Source organism: Pangasianodon hypophthalmus, chromosome 12 (assembly GCF_027358585.1).
Source record: "Pangasianodon hypophthalmus isolate fPanHyp1 chromosome 12, fPanHyp1.pri, whole genome shotgun sequence".
In the NCBI taxonomy this organism is placed as follows: Eukaryota; Metazoa; Chordata; class Actinopteri; order Siluriformes; family Pangasiidae; genus Pangasianodon; species Pangasianodon hypophthalmus.
Window position 1 is genome coordinate 13,522,668 of NC_069721.1, and position 21,301 is coordinate 13,543,968.

Here is a 21,301-nt window from a genome sequence, read left to right on the forward strand (position 1 = left end):
ACATTAAAGCCTTTGTGATTATTACTGCCTGGGGAAGGCAATCAAACTTTCACTCACTCTAAAAGAGATTGATTTGGTTTTACTGGAATGGTATGCAATAGTCAAAGAATACATACAATACATTTCTGGTGTTTTCTCTATCCTCCAGTTTAAAATCCAGCTAAAAATTTATCAAAAAAAAAGAAAGAAAGAGAAAAAAGTTAAGCACTCTAACTGGAGTCAGAGCAGTTTATCCTGTTACTGAGAAAACCAGAAAGTACAAAGTCCTCTGTCACAGGAGACGTCTTCCAAAAATGTTAAATAAACATATACAGTATGTAAGTTTTAAATAACACTTTAAATAAAATCCCTTCAGTAGAATGCATATATATTACGGGGAGCATCTACCATACAAATCCCTGTGAATAAATTGTTACTATAAAAATTATAAAACCAGGATCAAAATTTTATTGAGGTCAACACGCCAGAAATGTGTCAAAGTTAATATAATCACAATCCCAAATGTGTACAACACCTATTAGCAATTTTTAAATCTCCATTATGTTATACTACAATTCTTCCATAAACTGCTTGGACTCCAGTTCGATTGTCTCTAGCCTGTTTCATAAATCAAAATTTTGTAATCAAATTTGGTTTCAAAAAAATAACCTTTTGATTCCAGTCTCCAAAAATCTTAGAACTTTTCCTGAAGTTTGTTTTCACATTTTTAAAAAAAATGACACAGTGAATTGACATGGAGAATAAGTGATCCTTTGCAAAAAATATACAATTTAGTTAGTCTACTTATTGAACCTTAGCTTATCAGCCTCAGAAATGAAGATGTATGAGTACTTCTTATAGAGAATTTTCTTTATTTTTCCTTGCATATTTTTCTTACCATTAATAAACCTTTTATTTTATCTAGTTATAGTAAACTGGCATGTTCATTGTTTTGTATTAGTTTCTACATTACATTTACGTAAAAGTGCATAAAATTGTTTAGTTGGACAAACTTAAAAAAAATATTACGTACAGTAATTAATAATAAAGTTTACACATAAACTTTTCTACTGCCTACATCTGAACTGAAACAGACAAGCGTTTCTATATACATACATACACACACACACACACACACACACACAAATCCACCAAATACTCCAAAACTACCGAGGTCCAGACCTCAGTGTCCTCATAGCCAGTTTTGACCATGAATGAGAGCATTAAGATAAACTGCTGTTATAGAAAATTAATCAACACCTTCTGACCAATCTGATTGGAGAGGTCAAAAATATTGTAATATACTTTACAAAAATTTTCATTCTTTGAAATGAAGGTAAACTTCCTCTTAGATGCTCATTTGTTTATGCAAGCATTACACTGCACTTATTGGCACACACACAGAAAGTAACGAAAAGCTCCTAAACCTTTAGTGGGATGCTGTGAAAAGTTCACATCTCTGGGGCTATCTTTAGAGGCATGAATAATGGGAAAGGCCTATGACGTTTCAAAAGGTAAACTCTAGCCTCCCTACAGGGCCCCTTTCTGTAGGAGAGTATATACAGTATATATATATATATAGGTCCCTGGAACCTCAGCCGCATGATGGTGCAAGCATCCTGTCCTGCAACCATGGGAAAGCACTAACTTTCGAAGCTAAAATCATTGCATCAGTTGGATGAGGAAATTATCAGAAGTTTCACAGTGGTCGCTTTTTCACTGGAACTGGCTCCAAATAATGACCCAGCTACAGAGTAAGTGTTTGCTGTTAATCACTGTATTGTACAGTACAGTGCTTAGATAAAACAATACAAAATACATATGTAACCATTGTTAGAACACTAGTACTTTTTGAACTGTGGACTAGAATTGAGTAATTCACTAAAAGGGTTCATTTCTCTCTTATTTATAGGCTTCAGATTTCCTACTTCATCTTTATCTTTACAGGAAAGCTGCTGCATGGTCCTCTCCAATAAAACGAACAAAAAAATATTATCGCCAGATTTTCCTAGAAAAATACAATATAGTTCATGCTGCACAGAGTAATTAGATGACTGAAATTCCAGGTCAATACACAGGAGAAATGAAGGCTATACTACACACTAAACAGTATGCCTAAACAGCAACGTCAAAATCGGTATACTGGCATAGTAGTTAGTCTAGTTGTACGCAGCATGGGACGTGACCCGAATGTAATTATCTGCTACTATTATTGTTGTCTCCTCAGTATTACAGAAGTTGAGTACTAGATAAAAGAGCAAAACCTTTCACTTTTAACACATTAGCTAACGCAGAGCACAGAGGCACACATAGTGAGCTAGCCATCTAACTTTAGCTAGATAAAAGTACAAAATACATGTCTGTTCAATTCTGATCTGTGTATTTTAATTACTCAATGCATGTCATGTATCCAGTCCTATTGGTGTTCATCAGCCTGTCTTTTAGCTAACTAGATAACTTTAGTCACCTAGTGAATCCAGACCATTATGTGTGTCTGTGTGTGTTTGTGTGATGACGTATGATGTATATGTTTGAAAATGTATCCCAAATCAGACAAAACAGATTTGGATAGCCAGGGTGACTCAAATATTATGCACAGAAGCTTGACATAAGACTTTAAGGTTGCTTAACAATGTGAAAGGTTTCATGATGAAATATGATGAAAATCTAATCTTTAAAATGTAACTTCTACCATTTCAATCCCATGACAGGCCAGAATTTTCAGGGAGGTTTTCATGAGTGCTCCAAGCCCTGCTCAGTATTCACACTTTAATTTGGGGAGGCCAGGGTCACTGGATGTCCCAAAAGATGCCCACTTGCACGGGTCATCAGTACATCCTGGGCCACGGGGAGTCCCCTGATTTACACCACTGAATGGGCTTTAACAATTGCATCAGATCTTGTCAGATGTTCCTCCCAGTAAGTCAATCAAACTGATGGTTTTTGTGACCTACTTTAGAACATCTTAGCAAATCAATGTCAATCAATTAATGCTTTGAAGTAATTTATAGATGCAGCATGAAAAGTGAATGAGGGTCCACCAGGAGATTCAGTCATATAAAACAGAATGGAAGACATGCCCCAAAGACTACCCACCTCATTATAATTCTATTAATCTCCTCAGTCTGGGGAAAAAAGCATAAAAATCATTGGACTGTCAGTGAAGTTGCTTAAAAATTACTAAACGGAAGTTTCAAAAATCACATGTTTGGCAGGAAATATTGTTCAAAAAAGGCTAAGACTTAAACATCGTGTATTCAAAGGATCAGCATTTTTAACATCCTTGTTGCTTCTACACAACAGTACAGAGGACTATACAGTAAAAGAATCTACAACACACCTGATTTGGCCAGACTTATGATCAAGTTAACAGACGACTGCATCAACGCTATGATCACTTCTACCTCCGTGATATCTACTCTGTCTACATCATGGGGGTCATGATGCTACAGAGGCCGTGAGTACTTCCTGAGGCCTGGAGAGTACAGAGCCTGTGCGGACTGAGGCTGCTTCAACCATGATTGGCTCAACCCCATGATTAGGAGAATCAGAGGAGGCTTCATGTAGGGTGACCTTGTGGGATTAGCACATCATTAAGGGATGGCTTTAAGAACATGTCTTCAGATTTCTTTTTTCATTTCCCTGAAACACAGTAGAGAATGCTGGTAAGTAAAACTAAATATGAAAATTTACTCAACATAAAAGCAAACTCAAGAAGTTGTGAAAGATTCTATTCAACTTTCAACTGAACTTTAGGAAGTTCATTGTGGCATTGCAAATGGCATAAGGATACTCAAAAATGTGTACAAGCTAGCCTGGAGGAACATGTCCGAACACATAAACGCAGATGACCATGACCAGACCCAGCTCATGTCTGAAACTCACTATTAACTAAAGCCAGCGTCTGCAACCTTTATTGTCCACTCAAAAGTGCAGTGGCTTGGTCTTTTGCATGAGATAAAAGAGCTTTGTCAAAGACAATGAAGGCAGACAAACCACCAGACTTATAATGGTATGCAGACTACAGAACGCAATCTGCTGACATGGCAGAGCTTAATGAGCCACACACAAAGCCATGTGCCATGGCCAGTCTATAAAGAAGTCCTGACCTGTAAGTGGGCCTCATCTGCTCTGAACACACTCACTATGGGCAAGGTAAGTATGCAAAATTACAATTGCATCTGTAAGACAGGGTGCAGAGGAAATGATACAGACTGATGTCTAGGATAAGAAGTGTACATATTATAAAAAAATGTTCATTGAAACTGAAAAGGCACAGGCTGTGCAAGTTATATTGCAGCTGTGATCAAATTAACAATACATGCTGTGGTAAATACATAATAGTTGGATACATTTTTATCATGCATGTACATGAAATGTCACATTAATTTTACTGTATAAAATATAAAGTATAAAAGTGTAAATTATACAAACAAGAAAAAAAAAAACATTTTGAGATGTGAGCAAAGAAACTGGCTATTTCTTGTAAGGTTTATCATTTTTATCGGATGGAACATGTCCTGTGATGACCTGGCGTCACATCCAGGGTGTATTCCCACCTCAAATTTAAAGATGCGTTTGGTTTTGTTCTCAAGTTTCTATTCTCTGACTAAATCACAAACTGCATTCTACTGCACTACTAGCCGGACACTGATACTACAGTAGTGTACAGTAGACCTAATTTAGCTTTCACCAAAACATGTTACATTAATTATTGTCTATCAGTAGAAAAGATAAGGTTCAAACTCTGAAGAAAGATCATGCTATTACAGATTTTTTAAAAGCATGTTATATATCTGAACACACTAATGATGTTCAGATAGGAACGTAGTGTAGTTCTCAGACAATATTTTAATGTTATCTCTTTAATCAGCAGCATAAAAGTTATCTATTTCTGTGAAGAGAAAGTATAATAAGTCAGCCCTAACTGCAGAATGTAACACCAGGAAATGTGAATCGACCGTCATGTTATGTTTTGTCTCTTTGCCTCAGCATGACATAAATGCCTAAATATGAAAAATTCAGAAAGAAAAATTAAAAAATATATTTACAGATTATCTTCTTTGAGGAAAAGAGCTTCCAGGGCCGTCACTACGAGTGCAGTAGTGACAGTGCCGAGTTGCAGGCCCACCTCACCCGCTGTAACTCCATCCGCGTAGAGAGCGGCTGCTGGATGGCTTATGAGAAACCAAACTACTCTGGCTACCAGTACATGCTGCACAAGGGAGAATATCCTGACTACCATCACTGGGCAGGCTTTAATGATTGCATCCAATCCTGCCGCATGATACCTTCCGTAAGCATCTTTTTATCACACCTAAGCACGCCTTTCTCTTTCCCACTTGTTTGTCAACGCACATGCATGATGATAACTTGGTCTCCTTCCAGTATCAAGGAAACTACAAGGTGAAGATCTTTGAGCGCTCTGATTTTGAAGGCCAGGCCATGGAGCTGATCGAAGATTGCCCAGATCTGCACAAACACTTCCATAATGGTGACATCTTCTCTGCCAATGTCATGGAAGGTTACTGGATCCTTCACGAGCACCCCAACTACAGTGGGCGCCAGTACTTCCTGCACCCGGGAGAGTACAGGAGGTTTAGTGAGTGGGGCAGTACCAGTCCTGCTACGGGCTCCTTGAAACGGATCACCGAGCTCAACTGAAAAGATTTTCTGCTTAACATAGCAAACTAATCATACCTGCTTCTCATGAGCTTCTAGCATGGTCTGATCTTCACAGTTGACTATGGCTTGACTGAGGAATCATTATGTAGCATGAAATTACGTTGAGTTTTTTTTGGCCTCTGTTTGAGATTTACATTAGCTAAAAGAAATGTCTGCATTGCTTTGTGTGTTGACAAATCGTATGCTTACATAGCACCTGAACCTTTAATGCTAAAAATGAGAGTAAATTGAAATTAAATTACTTTTGTACTTTCAACTTACATAAAAGTATTATGGTGTTTAATACGAAGACCAAAGTTTCCTCACTCTGTTTGCTGGATACAAAATGGTATACAGGTCCATACCCTATGCTATATAATACTCACTGTTTTATATGACTATGCAGATTGACATTAGCATGGCTGAATGATAAAGGAATAATATCAAGAAAATATCATTTCAGTTCTTTGATCTGTTGTTGAAGAACAAAAAAAGGGTTATCAGAGAATGGGAAGACTGCTTTATAAAATTACATGCTATGTTGCAAGGGTTTTGGGCCCATATTAGCAGCACATCACAGGGCATTGAAGACTCAAAGTGGAAAAGTCAAAGTGGCCTGATACTAGCCGCAAGCACGCACTTGTCTCAGAACACAAAACAAAACCAAGTCCATATCCCAGTTCATGCATTTTTCATAGACCAAGCATATCAAGCCCTTTAGAGATAAATATCAATTATTGAAATTGTTAATTAGACACCTATAATCGGCAAAGATACAAATGAATAAATAACTGCTGATTAATTATTGATTTGAAAGAAATCTAAGCTCTGCAGGGAACACATTTCAGAGTCTCTGAAGATCAAGCAAAACAAGAAATATGAGTTTTGGCCTTGAGTAATGTTCAATTAAAGCTAGGCCAGATTTGCTAAGAAAGGTCTGACAGCTTGCTATGAGACTAAGCTCCTTAATTTTTCATCCACAGGCCTTCAGCCCTCCTCAACTTAGACCTTTAACACAGTCCATTACTTTTCAGATTAAGAAATCAATAAACACATGGCAAAAGACAAATTTTCTTTAACACTTACTCATTTTTGGTTTTCTCTTACAACCTTAATGATGACCTTCCAATAGGAAATTGTGTTTAAAAACTGAATTAAGATTAATGTAATTTATATACTCATTTGATATACATTCAATCCTAAATTGAAAACATTTCCATTTTTCATGAATGCTTGGCATCACACTTGGAGGAAACTAGAATACATAACCCAGACATTATTTTTGTAGTCCTGCTATTTGCTAATGGAAAGGGCAGAGCAGGAAAGCACTTGTATTTTGTTCCTTTCTTATGCCCCAGCATAATAATTTAATAATACATAATTTATTCAATATTTTTCTGTCTATTTAAATCTTTTAATCCAATTTGCCTGTTAGTCTCAGTTACTCTTCATATATTAAAATTACTTTACTGAAGAAAAAGGACTTGATCTTGTGGGAAAAAAGTACAACTGTAAAGAAACAAGTGCAGTGCAATAGGATTTTGCCAAACAAAATCATAAGAAAAGGTCCAAACACTAACCACTTTTTTTTTTTTAAACAAATTGAGTCTTGCATATAGTTACTAATTTACAAGGATGAGACCATGAAGAAAAAACTTCTAATTTCTAAATGTCCACATGGTCCATTGTAATATGCACTACTGCCAGTGTAAGATGAAAAAGCAGAATTTACATTGAACTTGCTTTACTTTTAGCAAGATTCTCAATGCTGTTTTTATTGCCTTTCATCTGAAGGACACTGATCACAGATCTTAGGCACACTAAAGTTGGAAGGCAATCATACACAAGGACTACGAGTCTCTTTATCTCCAGATTGTTTGCTTTCTGATGTGAGCTCATTAAGCATAAACAGTGCATTTTGCTGAATGAAAAAGATTTACATGAAACTGCAAAGGCACTTTCATAGTAGGACTCAGTTCTCTTTCAGCTGCTGCTTCTCTCCTAATAGCTATATAATTAATCCTCTGTAGTATTCTTTTCACTCTTCTATGCCCACTTACTGTGGAGTCGCTTTCCCTTAAGAAAACTTATTGAAGTTTGGCTTGCCGACACACTTTTTTAGAGATACATAAAAATTAATGATGGATTGCTTGAGCGTCCTGGATATTGCTGTATTTTAAAAGCAGAAACTTAACTATTAAACTGTCTAGACACACTCACAAGCTTAAAATGTATGTGAAAGCAGGAACACAAGATATCTATGACTATTAAATGGGGGAAAAGCTTATTTTGCAAAAATTTAATGTACAATTCAGATTACAAATTACTGAACATGTTCATTGTTCACTGCCTAATGTCAAGCACCAAAAAGCCACTACTCTGGAATGTTACAGCTCTTGCACATAACGAAGATACACTCATCAGCTGTAGACACACTTGCTAACAGTGCAACACAGTAAGCAGGAAATGCCAGTCACTGCAAAGTCTTTCTTTAGTTTTCTTTGAGTTTGAATCTGTAGTGTTTATTGTTTTAAAGCATACTGGTCACTGCCAAGTAAAAAAAAAGTGTGATTTTTTAATCATTCAACCATACAAAGGTGAAAACCAGAATTCCAAAACGAATACAAAAGCTACAAAATTAACACAAATCCATTGCCATATGAAATAATATGCAATTGGTTTTAAAAGGACCGCACCTTTTAGAATTTGTCCAATCATTCTAATGCGAGACAGTAACTCGAGGCGGTGATGCACTCGTTCAGTTTCTAGATTTACAGTATAAAACCATTTTGATTTCAGCACAAAGCAAAAGCATTACAGGACAACTTCCCATAAATGTGGAAAAATGGTCCTCAAAGTTACATTACTGGGCTTTGCCTGAAATTCGGAGATTCACAGGTTCCTTCGCTTCGTGAACATAAAAGCCTATGCACGATTTAACAGACAATGCTATTTTGAGCTTAAGGTTTTGATTTTGCTCCACAAAATACTTATTTTATAACTCTAATATTGTACAGAACCACATATCTGCATGTCTCAGCAAGGAGGAGAAATCTCACAAGCCACACACAAGTGACAAAGTAACAAAAAAACAAGTATTTTAGCAAGATGTTAAGGCCACCATGAGCCACCAGAACAGTTTCAATGTACCTTGGCAAAGATTCTACAGGTCTCTGGACTGTGCTAGAGGGATGAACACTATCCTTCCAAAAGATATTATCGCAATCAGTGTTTTGATGATGGTGGTGGAGCACGCTGCCTAACATGTTGGTCCGAAGTCTCTCAGAGGTGGTTAACTGGGTTGAAATTTAATGTTTGAAGTCCATAGCATACGGCTCACATCATTTTCATACTCATCAAGCCATTCAGTGAGCCCTCATGCCCTGTGAATGGGGACACTGTCATCCTGGAAGAGACCACTCCCATCAAGATAAAGGTGATAAGTCAGAAGAACTTGCCAGCAAAACCATGGCTCTGTTTTTTCCTTTAATTTGTTACCCATCTGTAGCTAGAGGAAATCTTGCCTACCAATTCTTAAATGGTTCTGTGCTTTTAATGCTTCCAATATGTGACCCACAGCATCCAGTGGAAAGTTAATACAACTTGCAAGTTGTATTAAAATCAACCGCAGTTTTAAAATCAACTGGTAAATTTTGAAGAAGGAAATTCAACAGACTTGGAGCATTACACCAGCTTTTCAAATCTTAAAATATTGACTTTTAGTCTTCTTATTCTTTGCTATTTCTTGTTATGTTTTCAGATTATAAATTCCCAGGATCCAGGTAGGGTTCTTTCGAGTAGTGGATGCTGTGCATCTTGAAAGGGATTTATTTTTGACTGGCTCTAGCTGGAGGTTCTATGTCCAGTTTGGGGGTGCGCAACAGGCAGATTCTCATGCAGGAACTTCATACTGCCTTGCTCAGAAAAGTCTGCAGCTGTGTGGCCATCCCCTCGCAGAACCCACTTGGTGGTGAGAAGCCCCTCCAGGCCTACGGGTCCACGAGCATGGATACGAGCAGTGCTGATACCAACCTCCGCGCCTACGAGAGACAAAAATGTCATGTACATCAAGAATGTACTGCTACTACAGGTTGTTGTGAAACATTGCCCCGATTGTTAAATCAGATAAGAATATGTCTCTCTCGCTGCATGTTTGGTCTGGTCAGCAGTGTTTTGGACTTTTTATTTATACTGCATTAGTATAAACTCTGAATGCCATTTAACCAATTCAAAGCAAGCTGACTTACAAAACATAAACTCTCATAAAATGTGGTTTTATCAGAGTCAGTAAGGCGTAAATATGACAACTGGGCTTACCAAGACCAAAGCGATATCCATCAGCGAACCGTGAACTGGCATTCCAGAACACACAGGCACTGTCTACCAACTGCAGGAACTGCTCTGCTGTCTCCTCTAAAAAATGAGGTGCGAAAATCAAGCAAACTGTTACACTACAGCGCATGTGTCATATAAAACATAGGCCGAGTTGTCAGGTGGTATACTCAGTAAACCAGCATATATATTTACACTGGCATCTCAGTGTATACAAAACTATATACATTATCCTTCATGAAAACGAATTATTAAATTATTTACCACAATTTAACTGTAGGAACTTGTCATATTAATATCATCACCACAAGATGGCACTATTGTCACATATAAATGCTTCACCAAACGCCCTATTTTTCATTGTTATATATTTATGATTATGTATCCTGCATTATTCCAAGAAAGCATACTAAAAAGTAATGAGCTGACAGGCTGCAGAGAGCAGGAACTTTACCATTCTCAGTGATGATCACATCTGTGTGGGAGCTGCCATATTTATGGATGTGATCCACTGCCTCGTACATGCTGTCCACCACCTCTATGCAGCACTCCATATCTCCATACTCTGTACGTAGAGACTTTACCTCAGAAGGGCTGAAAGTCAGGTATGATGCAAACTTGGGGCCAGCATGTATCTTCACCTGCATACGGCAAGTTATTAAAGAGGAAATAAGCACTACATTTAAATAATTGATCTGCAGGAACATTTATATAAAGGCTGATTTACACTGACCAAAACAATGACAATCTGCAGCACCTCCCTATCCATAAGAATCAAGGATATAAGCAGGCTGAAAAACTTTCATTGTCGATGCCACCACCATGAAAACGTGCATGAATCCAAGAGAGAAGAACACATCTATAACCTGCTTAACTGGACCACTAATCTTTGTATTTCTTTATTTGTATATTTTACAGTTTACAATGTGTTTGCCCAGAACTTTTTTTCCTGAAAGTTTTTTCCCCCCAGATGCACATGGTATATCAGCATTAATGACACTCATTCATTCATCTTTGGTGCATCCGGAGCCTGTCCCGGAAAAAGTAAACGCAAAGCCGGAATACATGCTGAACAACTTTTCAGTCCATTGCACACTGATGACATTACAATTCCAAATACTATGTCTCAATACCAAGTTTATCATAAGAGTGAAACTACATTTCAATATTCGTGGTCTGCACAGACTTACCTGTTCTGTTCTCAACATGTCAATGATCTGATCAAACACTGGCGTCCGAAGCACATCTCTGTGAACTAGCAGGGTTTCCATAGCATTGCAGGCTGCAGGGTAATCGCATTTTGAGTCTCTGACTGCAGGAAGAAAAGACAACATTGCACATCAATCTAACTACAATCATTGTAGTTCATAAGAACATTCTTATGCTGATATTTACCAATTTTTATGACTTTGTCTATGCTGGCTTCATGGTCGACATAGACATGGCAGATGCCCTCACTGTGACCCAGCACAGGAATGCCTTTAGAAGCCCGCTGGATATCTCTGACCAGCTGAGATGAACCACGGGGAATGATCAGATCAATCATCTTCTCCAGCCGACACAAGTCTTCCACCTCCTCACGTGTGCTTACCTACAACACACAATCCAATACACAAATATATACAGAGATCAAGTGTCACAGCATCATCTGATACTCAGCAACATTAAGCCACTTGGCTGTCATACTGCAAACCCCTGCTACTGCTACATATTCCCATAAAACACACATTACAAAAATACATAAAGAAGCCATGTCTTCATCGAGATGCCTTCGTACAGAAAAAGTCACCGTTGCAGACGGATTGAATTTACTAAGTCACATTCACTAGTATGAATGTGGTTTTATTGTGTATTATAGTGCATTATATTACGAAAAATTATTCAAAAAAAACTCACATATAACCTGGCATCTTACCAGTTGGATGGCATCTCTAACACCATGTATAGATAGAGCTTCCTGCGCTAGCTCGTGTAAGACACGGTTGGTGTTAGCTGCCTCCTTTCCACCCTTCAGCAGCAAAGCATTCCCACTAGCAATAGATAATGCGGACACCTTTGAAGGAAAACACATTTTCAACATGAAAAATGTAAGAAACACCAAACGGATAATACACAGAATAACAAGCAACTGAAGTAGCTGAACATGATAAAATTTGCACAATTGCCATTATATGTGTGTATGAGAGAGAATTGAGACCTGAGGCAGGCAGTCTGGACGCGATTCGAAGATGACGAGTAGTACCCCAATGGGCACAGTGATCTGCTCCAGCTCTAGGTTGTTGGCCACACGGGTTCTGCGCAGTACTTGTCCCACACTGTCCTGAGAGGACACTGCAATCTGACGCAGGCCGATGGCCAGACTGTTCAGCTTAGCTGTTGACAAACTCAACCGCTTGAGCATGGCAGGAGGCATACGCCCTGTAAGGTAAAATAAGGTGTACTGTAAAAATACCAAAGTCAACAGTGAGGTGACTCATCTACTAGTAACACAATCTTGCACAAAGTTGCAGTCTCACAGTCCTCATCTGCAAAGTCTGAGGACATGTTTATATTTTGTGACTCAAAGGGGTGCTCAAATTTTTGCACATTTTTCCACAGCATTACCATTCACTGCTTTAATTTCAATTTGATCCATTATGATAAAACACCAGGCTTAATGTATTTCTTTTAGGACAGCTAAACCATGGTGAAGTAGTGATCAAAATATGGTGAAGAACTTTTACACCCTCAGACCTCGCACATCACAGGCCTGCAGCTTGATAATGTCAGCAGAGTGACAACTTGGAAGAGGAATACAAGACTTAAGAGTATCCATTTGGGACAGGACCTATACATTAGGGTTAATTCAATATATGACACGATCCAATATACCTGAATTCACAGCAAGTTCCATGTCCTTCTTATTAGCTGACAGAATTTCATCTCTCTTCTCAGTCAGAAGGTCAGCCATAGCATAAATGATTTCACTCCTCTGAGAGAGGAAACATTACATGTTGAGGGGACACATTATTATTCTTCTTACTCTTCATTAACCCTGCCTTACATTTGACCCCAAGGAGCTACAAATAGCTACATCTCAAAAAGTCAACACAGCATCACTCAGCATCATGAGAGAAGGCTGTAATACCTGCTCTGAAAGAAGGGACGCCAGTGTCCTCCCTGCAGCGCGAGCCATTTCTGTCTGCTGCTCCACTGTGGGCCCTGTAGCATCGGTAACAGTAGTAGAAACATCACCACAACATCCTCTAACAGATGAGGCCAGATGAGTACACATGATAAAATGTTTACATACCAGCAGGCTTGACCTCAGAAAAGAAGGTGCCCACTTTCTTGCCCTCTACAATGTCTGTGATGACATGGCCTGTAACTTTAGGGTGGGTGCCGTTAGCGATGACTACAGATGTGCCCCCCTGAAGAGCCCATAGGGCAGCTTTCACCTGTGATAAGCGTGGTCAGTACATCTTTATTGATTTTAATGATGGAAAACTGGCCCCTAGTCCTGAATCAAACAATGAATGAGCTCAGAGATTACAGTCATACCTTAGCTTCCATTCCTCCGATGCCAACCCTGGATTTGGTGCCATATGTTATAGACTGCTGATCGCCGGGGTAGAAAGTATCAATTAATTTAGCATCATCAGACCCAGGAGGGCTGTCATAAAGACCTGTCGGAGGCAGTGGCAAGATTAGACAAAAGATTAGCTAAGGGTGCCTTCATGTTTGGCTATTTTTTAAACAGAAAAAGTGCTTGCTGGAGGCCCTTTTTTTTTTCTCCAAAAAAAAAAAAAAAAAAAAAAAAACACTCCTACCAGTCCTAGCACAGGAGCTGAAATATTTTTTGATTCAACACATCATAAATCTCCTTAATATTCTCCAATTTTGTCACTGGCTCTCTGTCCTCCATGTTTTTCTTACTTGTCCACCAGTTTATAACCTTATTGGTCAGGAGATTTTAATTTAAAAAAAAAAAAAAAAAAAAAAAAAAAAAAAAAAAAAAAAGTCATGCAGGAAAGCACCCTGAGACAGGAGGGGTTCTTATACTGCCTTTAATAAAAATCATAACTTAAATGCAGCCCTAATGCCATGTATTCATTTCTTACCTTCTACATCAGAGAGAGCAATGAGGAGATCTGCTCTCATCTCCACTGCGAGCCGTGCTGCCAAACTGTCATTGTCCTTGATGCTGATCACCTGTAATGTGATAAAAGGGAGTATATGACAGGCAAATCCAAGGCATAGAATAAACTACAATGGATTAGAAACCTTTTGCTGTATACTAACAAATGCACCAGGAAGGTTTAAGCCATCTATGACATCTGCAGCAAGCACAATAACCATGATATTCTCCAAGAGGACTATGGTAAACGACCATAACCACTATATGACAGCATGCAGACAGGAATGCAGAGCATAAAAAAGAGCATAAAAAAACAGTACAATATAGGAGACAGTAGTGTTAGTTAGCATCTTTCCATGGAGGTGCAAGAAATAAGGGGAAAGTCAAGCTGAGTCCATGTACTCCACTGAGCTCCAATCTCTCCTAGCCTCTGGTTCACAGCATGCATGTGTTAATAGCACCCTCCCTGCATGCACCTCTCACAGGCCAGTGGGGGATTCAGGGTATTCTGCCACCCTCTCGTCCCTCCAGACCCTCTCCGCTCTATACCCACATTTACCCCCTGCAGGTCACTGTTAGGCTCTGGGGGAGGCACCACTGCGTCATTAGTGTTGATGATGGGCACGATGTTCATACGGAGAAGCTCATGCAGCGTGCTGTTCAGATTTCGTCTCTTCTGGTCATCGTGGAAGTCCAAGTTTGTGACCAAGATCTGGAAAGGGAAGAGGGCATTTCATGGGTCAGATCAGAATAATAAATAAAAATAAATAAATAGAATTGAATTAATTAACAACAGACCCAGTGAGAATTACAAGTAAATGCTGGAGTAGTCATTTCATCCTAATCTCTATCAACCATGTCGGCAGTGTGTGTGTGTGTGAACAATAATATGATGTTTTTCTGTACTGAGAAAAGAACAGAAAACTTGTTTATTCAACTGACCTATAATGCAAATCCAGGGGCAGTTGCTAGAACAGTCAAGAAACATTAATGCCAAGCAAATTTTTGTAGATTGCTTTCATAACTATTATAACTGCTTTTTACTGTATAACTCCAATGTTTGAAATATAAACTACTGTACATTAGAACAGTTTTCCTAAGCCTCTCATGTCTTTCTCATCCTAAGACCTTAACTGTTATAATTCTGAATTTGTGTGAGAGTCACAACGTTTAAATGTTTATTGATGGAAGTCACCACCTGCCTTGGAACATGCATAAGTAAGTTTTCACTATAGAGGTTTCTTTTTCATTCTTTTTTAAGTACAAACGAAAGTGATGAAATTATTGTCCGTGAAGGTCAAAAAAATGGATGGACATCATCTATATTGTGTGTGTGTGTGTGTGTATACCTGTGCTGTGCAGGTGCTGTACTGAGTGAACATGGCCTCATACAGTGCCATCAGTCCACTCTGTCCTGCAGCAGCACATGCCCTCGCCTCCAGAACGGGTAGAGACTGCAGATGAAAACACAGTTCAGTTCTGCTCATCGAACATTACCACTTCAGTATGTCAACAATTGTAATATAATTAATTAAACTGTTAAATGGTATCTGATGGGTATAACTGGCTTTATATGGTTGTGCTCACCATGTCTTTAAGCTGATTCTGTCCTGAATGAAGGGCTTGTCTGACGCTCTGAGAGAGAAGAATCTCATGCCTCAGTCTCTGTCTCCCAAATGCTACAGCTCCGCTTGTGACAATCATCATTTCTCTGCCTTGGTTCTGCAGCATTGCCACCTTAAAAGACCACAAATAAGACCACACATACAATCAGCAAGGGATACAATGTCCAAAAGTTACAGATCTATGTACTATAGCTGTACTGTGAGTTTGCCTTAATGCTTGAACAATGGCATGCTACAACCAAACTGATTATCACCATAAAACGACCATCACCTCTGATCTCTCTTACCTGTTCCACAATAGAGGCAAGCCTCCCGAGTGCGAGACCACATTCATCACCTCGAGTTACCACAGCGCTGCCCAGTTTCACCACGATCCGTTTGGCCTGTCGCAGTTCACCACGGTGTGCGAACGACTTACCATGGGCACGCGCCAGCGGCACTGTAAGAAAAGGCACGTTACTCCAGAGACGCACAGCGTGACGTCTGATAGATGGAGAGGTAGAGGGATCTGGTGGGAGAGAGACCCAGGGAAGGAGCCAGTGAGGAGAAATGGCATGCAGGAAACCAACGTGGACAAGGTAAGGGAAAAGCAAGGAAGATGTTAGCAAACAGATGTGCAGGAATCTGATTATGGGCAAAGTATAACATAAAAAAAAAAAATAATGACAAATATGTGTAGACAGCTGTTGGCATGTTGTGGATCAGTTGATCATTAACTGGAACACATGGAATGGGACAGACAGAAATTGGCAGCAATTGCAAGATATATAAAAGCTATCATTGTGGTGCTGTAAAGTGGTCCACCAGGAACTGCAACCTTTATACACTATCACCCCACTCAGGCCTGGTATTAACTTCCAACTTGGGTGATCAGATCATGTGTGGACTACATGGGAAATGCAGGTATGACATCTTGAAACCACTGTCTTTTGGACGAGCTCTAAAACACAAAAGGTATAACTGCTATACAGGGACACTTATATATCTGAGTTTATAGTCCTGTTTACTCTGTTCAATTTCATTAGAGCTGTGATGGGTTGATTTTTCTTTTTAAATCCCCAAACACTGAGAGTGCATGGCTCTCCTGCTACATACATACATAAATGCAACTCACACATTATTTCACTTATTACTTTCTCCTTTATTCGTTTGTGTGGTTCTGTAGTTGTTAAATGCACCATAAACATGATTTGCTGAGCAAAAGCTGCACATAATGCCACATAGCCACAGGACAGTGTGAGTTTTATCAATCTGAGCACCTGACAGTTTAATAAGAAAATGTTGTCTGATGGCTGAATACATGCTCCATTTTGTGTTAGTATTAGTTATTATTTGTGGGGCTAGTTTTGCAATGGCATCAGCTTTCTTTTGGCTGATTTGATTTGGGGGGCAGTCGTGGCCTAATGGATAGAGAGTCGGACTTGCAACCCGAAGGTGAACCTGAAGGTTGTGAGTTCGAGTCTCAGGTCCGGCAGGGATTGTAGGTGGGGGGAGTGAATGACCAGCGCTCTCTTCCACCCTCAATACCACGACTGAGGTGAGACCCTTGAGCAAGGCACCGAACCCCCAATTGCTCCCCGGGCGCCGCAGCAAAAAAAGGCTGCCCACTGCTCCAGGTGTGTGTTCACTACTGTGTGTGTGCACTTGGATGGGTTAAATGCAGAGCACAAATTCCGAGTATGGGTCACCATACTTGGCCACAAGTCATTTCACTTCACAACCCTGCTACAGATAAAACGTGATCAAAATTTGACAGTGAAGTCTAAATGTCTCAGCTGCTAGGTCAAAAGTCACGACTTTAACGTTAACTCTGCAGCATGGTCTGTCTGTGATTTGCTAAAATTCACCCATGCCACACACACACACACACACCAAATACCCCCCCCCTTCCCTGTCAGTGAAACGTAATGACAGTGTTAAAGCTGCCACATCAGCAAAGCCAAACAACAGGCCCCAGTGCTGACAACACAGAACTCAGAGCAGAGCATGAAATCCAGTGAATGAAAAAAATTAAATCAGGTAGAAAAAGAAAGGAACAGAGACACAAAGGAGAAACAAAACTGCATTTATTCTCAACAAAACATTCTCAAGTATATTCTAGGAACATTATAGCAATAGTTGTAATTAAAACTAAAAATATACAATTCTGACCTCTTGTGCTAGAGGCTGAAATGTATGTGATGGAAACTCACTTTTCCCGAGAGAAACAGATCTCGTGAAGCTCTGGAGGGGTTTTGGGCCCACAGAGAGCCGGGAGCACAGAGATAGTCTCTGCAGCAACATGCTGATCAGGTCCGTTACACTGCAAAACATGTAGGAAGCACAGGCCTTAGCACTTCATATATAAATTCAAATATTTAAGTTGTCCTTAGATATTTAAAAACATATTTAAAGGAATGCTTCAACTTTTTAAAATGTAGTCTTTAGCAAATGCATCAATAGTGTATGTGTACTGAGAGAAGGATGGAAAACCACTTTGCTTGAGGTCAGTATTTGGGAAGATTTTGGGTTATAAAATAACATTACAGAAAATAACATTTCACTAATGGTTAACATTTTCCCACTTTACCCACAGTGCTGTTCAAGTACATGTTAATAGCGGCACCAGCGAGAATTAGCTCTCACTTCATTTCTACCTAAAGGAACTGATGCAGCAGAGCTTTGAGTCTTTTAGTCTGTCCAGCTCTCTCACCTCCTCAGATCATCAGCTTCCAAAGCTTCAACTTTCATGCTAAAACCACCACCAAAGTGCTTGCTATCTTGTAGATCACTAACCAGCTGCGCGAGTTTCTGCAGTAACTCAGTACAACTGCGCTGTATAGCTGCTTTACGTTCTGGCACTTGGAGTCCAGTGTTCGCTGTCTCCACTACTTCTACACTGGATTTCTTGTTAACAGGACATTAAAATGTCATCGCTGGAAAAGGCTGAATGAGGAAAAAAAATCTCTTGCTGTTTTGTTTGCAGGACAAAACCCAACTGTTACCCCTTATATTTGAGATTGCTATTTATTTACTTATTTTACTATTAAGTGTCACTGTAACCGCACTAGCCTTCAGCAGCAGACACCCTTTAACTTCTCAGAGGAAAAGCAGCACAACACCAACCAACCAACAAACTAAAACCAGAATCACAAAGCATGCCACAAAAATGTCAATGCTCCAGTACGTAAATTACATTTCCTTTCATTTACATTATTTCTTTTCATTTACATTATTATTTAGTCAAGTAAATAAACTTTTGCTATTCTTTTCTGAGAAGAGGGAATATTTCTAAATTCATCTTCATGGTAATCACACACACACACACACACTACAGATGTGTTTAAAGAAAAAACCTTCTAAAGTGTTAATCCCTCTCCTCTGATTTCTTCTCACTTATATTCTGTACTCTTCTATACTTCTATACTCTTCTATACTTCAGTAGCTGAGTGCAGAAAGACTGCACAGGGAGCTGAAGCAGCATCTCTCTGCTGCTGTCTCAACACTGAGAGTTGATCTCAACATGTTGACAGGGAGGATGTTCACAGGGACACTCCTCTTACTCCAACAGCCACAGCTCCACTACAGCACTGTGACACTGACACACACTTCATTTCCCCTCAGCTCTCATGCGGAAGTAAAGCTGCAGCCTGTCTAGAAAGGCAAGTCTGTCTCCAATATCAGTCTGTTTATAGCGCCATCATCACTGCCACACTGCACACCAGCAGCCAGCTAGCTTCAGCTAGCAGTTTGTTCAGCAGCTTCTTGTAACCAGACTAGTTTATTAGCTAGTAACTAGCATCCTGAATACAACACAACAATATCTTTTAAGATTAGCAAAAGCATCTTAGTCAACTCCTGCAGGATTTCAGTTACAGGTTAACATTAGCTTAGCTAGTTGGATTATGTTTAGCTAGTTAGCCACAACAACCTGTTTAACTAGCTGTTAACCAGGTCACATAACCTGTAACATCTGTTTAAAAGCACTCTGGTTAAAGAACTACTGCTTATAATCTGCTAGTTAATGAGTGAAACAGTGTGAAGGTGCAGGAGTGTCCAGCAGGCATGTGTTAGCAAAGTCATGATAAACACAGACACATGCTTCATCTACACACTGCACCACAATACACATTACACACTACAATACACAGGACACACTACAATACACACTGCACCCAGGCTGCGGACTGCAGCAGCTCACATCTACACATCATGTATTCTTACATACCCAGATTTACCAAACAATTCAACCTCGTATCCCGGTCAAGTTCAGCGTCTGCAACCTGCTGCGAGTGCCACATCAACTCACCAGCGCAGCCGCAGCTCTCAGCCGCGTTGACGTCCGCATGTTTTCACACCCGCATTCCGGATAATCCCGCCTCCTGTGAGACGATTGGCTACTACATACAGCTCGTCAATTGGACAGTTCACAAATCCTTCATGTTGTCGTAGCAACCATATAAACCTAAACAATGCCAACGTCAAAACAGAAGGCCAGTTTTAGCACATTTTTTTTAGTTTCTTACAGTCTTATTTGACTGTAGCAATTATTTTATTTTAGCTGTAGTTTGCCGTGAAGCACAGAGAGGTGTATATTGTCACTAAGAGCGACAACTGCTAAATATATGCAGTGCAATAAGCATGTACTCTACAAGCAGTCTCTGGAAATAAGTAGAACATTTTCGATGTAATGTCCATGTAAAAACCTTTATTTTATTTGATCATTTTTCTTAGTGTGATTTGAAATAAAATTGAGCAGTAACGTTGAGTGACGTCACTGCCCAATCAGCGAGCCGCTTGTACAGACTGTTGGCCAATCCTTGTGCAGAATGCGGGATTTGTCCGGAATACGGGTGTGAAAATATAACGTCGCCTAACCATCTACGTGGAAAGCAGTGTTGCCAGGTTTTACTGTGGGAGCATGGAGCCTTGAACTCATGCCGCGTTGGGTTTTGGGGGTTTTTTTGGTGGGGGATTGTACGTATATTACGGTTAATACTTTTGAAATCAACAGCTGTGCCACTAGAAATCTTATAATTCTTGTAAATTTAATAATAAAGTAATTTAACTATCAGAATGCACTGTGTTATGCGTCGGTCTGGCAGATCTTGCAGAAAGAAAGAAATGAACTAATGAAAGAACTTAATTTACTCACATATTTATGGACGTAGATTGATTTTGAAGTGAGCACTGAAATTGGCAATTGTTTTCTTTTTGCTCATTCTTTATTAAGGACAATACATTGAATAATACGAGATATCAGTGGGACCTTTGGGAAAATAACTATCATATTACTCTGTAAATATAACGTGATTTAAACCCGTGTACATGGTTAGAGAGGGATATTTGACTTCCGAATGGTCATCTGGCTGCTTTAGTGGCGCAGATCTGGCAACCCTGATGTGAACTCGGGTCCCTGATTTAAAAATATTGTCATAAATAAAGAATGTGTGCTGGAGATCAGCTGCGCCTCGCCTCGACTGTGGGAGAGAGTGGAAAGACATGAGCCATGGCAGATCTTGCAGAAAGAAATAAAACACGTGAACTAATAAAAGAACTTAATTTGTTCACATATTTATGGGTGCAGACTGATTTTGAAGTGAGC

General features: G+C 39.4%; 2 protein-coding genes across 7 annotated transcripts; one reads left to right on the forward strand and one right to left on the reverse strand.

Annotated features, from left to right (window-relative positions):
- The first annotated feature begins 1,396 nt into the window (after positions 1–1,396).
- On the forward strand, positions 1,397–6,305 carry crygmx (crystallin, gamma MX). 2 transcript variants are annotated; one of them, XM_053238812.1, is made up of 4 exons: positions 1,397–1,733; positions 2,691–3,644; positions 5,033–5,275; positions 5,368–6,305. In XM_053238812.1, the coding sequence occupies exons 2-4, from the start codon at positions 3,639–3,641 to the stop codon at positions 5,641–5,643; spliced, it is 525 nt and encodes a 174-aa protein (XP_053094787.1). In that variant the 5' UTR covers positions 1,397–1,733; positions 2,691–3,638; the 3' UTR covers positions 5,644–6,305. The 2 variants fall into 2 exon arrangements, with proteins under 2 accessions (XP_053094787.1, XP_026770986.3); XM_026915185.3 differs by lacking the exons at positions 1,397–1,733; positions 2,691–3,644 and adding an exon at positions 3,677–4,134.
- A 1,622-nt stretch (positions 6,306–7,927) lies between these two features.
- On the reverse strand, positions 7,928–20,094 carry aldh18a1 (aldehyde dehydrogenase 18 family, member A1). Of its 5 annotated transcripts, none has more exons than XM_053238809.1 (18): positions 20,006–20,094; positions 17,910–18,019; positions 16,005–16,225; positions 15,680–15,829; positions 15,442–15,546; positions 14,646–14,804; positions 14,076–14,166; positions 13,516–13,640; positions 13,268–13,412; positions 13,103–13,176; positions 12,847–12,946; positions 12,173–12,393; positions 11,891–12,028; positions 11,371–11,566; positions 11,166–11,287; positions 10,430–10,616; positions 9,961–10,056; positions 7,928–9,683 (listed from the first exon to the last, which is right to left on the reverse strand). In XM_053238809.1, the coding sequence occupies exons 2-18, from the start codon at positions 17,998–18,000 to the stop codon at positions 9,487–9,489; spliced, it is 2,418 nt and encodes an 805-aa protein (XP_053094784.1). In that variant the 5' UTR covers positions 18,001–18,019; positions 20,006–20,094; the 3' UTR covers positions 7,928–9,486. The 5 variants fall into 5 exon arrangements, with proteins under 5 accessions (XP_053094784.1, XP_026770983.3, XP_053094783.1 ...); XM_026915182.3 differs by having other exon boundaries at positions 14,652–14,804; positions 19,925–20,069; XM_053238808.1 differs by having other exon boundaries at positions 19,925–20,069.
- Between the last annotated feature and the right edge of the window lie 1,207 nt (positions 20,095–21,301).

Bases quoted from the DNA above. Each gene is read 5' to 3' on its own strand.
- crygmx (XM_026915185.3), top strand. From the start codon at position 3,994: ATGCAGACTACAGAACGCAATCTGCTGACATGGCAGAGCTTAATGAGC. The intron at 4,135-5,032 runs GTAAGTATGCAA...ATATATTTACAG, and splicing joins ACACACTCACTATGGGCAAG to ATTATCTTCTTTGAGGAAAA. The intron at 5,276-5,367 runs GTAAGCATCTTT...GTCTCCTTCCAG, and splicing joins CCTGCCGCATGATACCTTCC to TATCAAGGAAACTACAAGGT.
- aldh18a1 (XM_053238809.1), bottom strand. From the start codon at position 18,000: ATGTTGCTGCAGAGACTATCTCTGTGCTCCCGGCTCTCTGTGGGCCCA. The intron at 13,641-14,075 runs GTAAGAAATGAA...TGCCTCCGACAG, and splicing joins TGCTCTCTCTGATGTAGAAG to GTCTTTATGACAGCCCTCCT. The intron at 12,947-13,102 runs GTATTACAGCCT...TTCCTCTCTCAG, and splicing joins CGTCCCTTCTTTCAGAGCAG to AGGAGTGAAATCATTTATGC.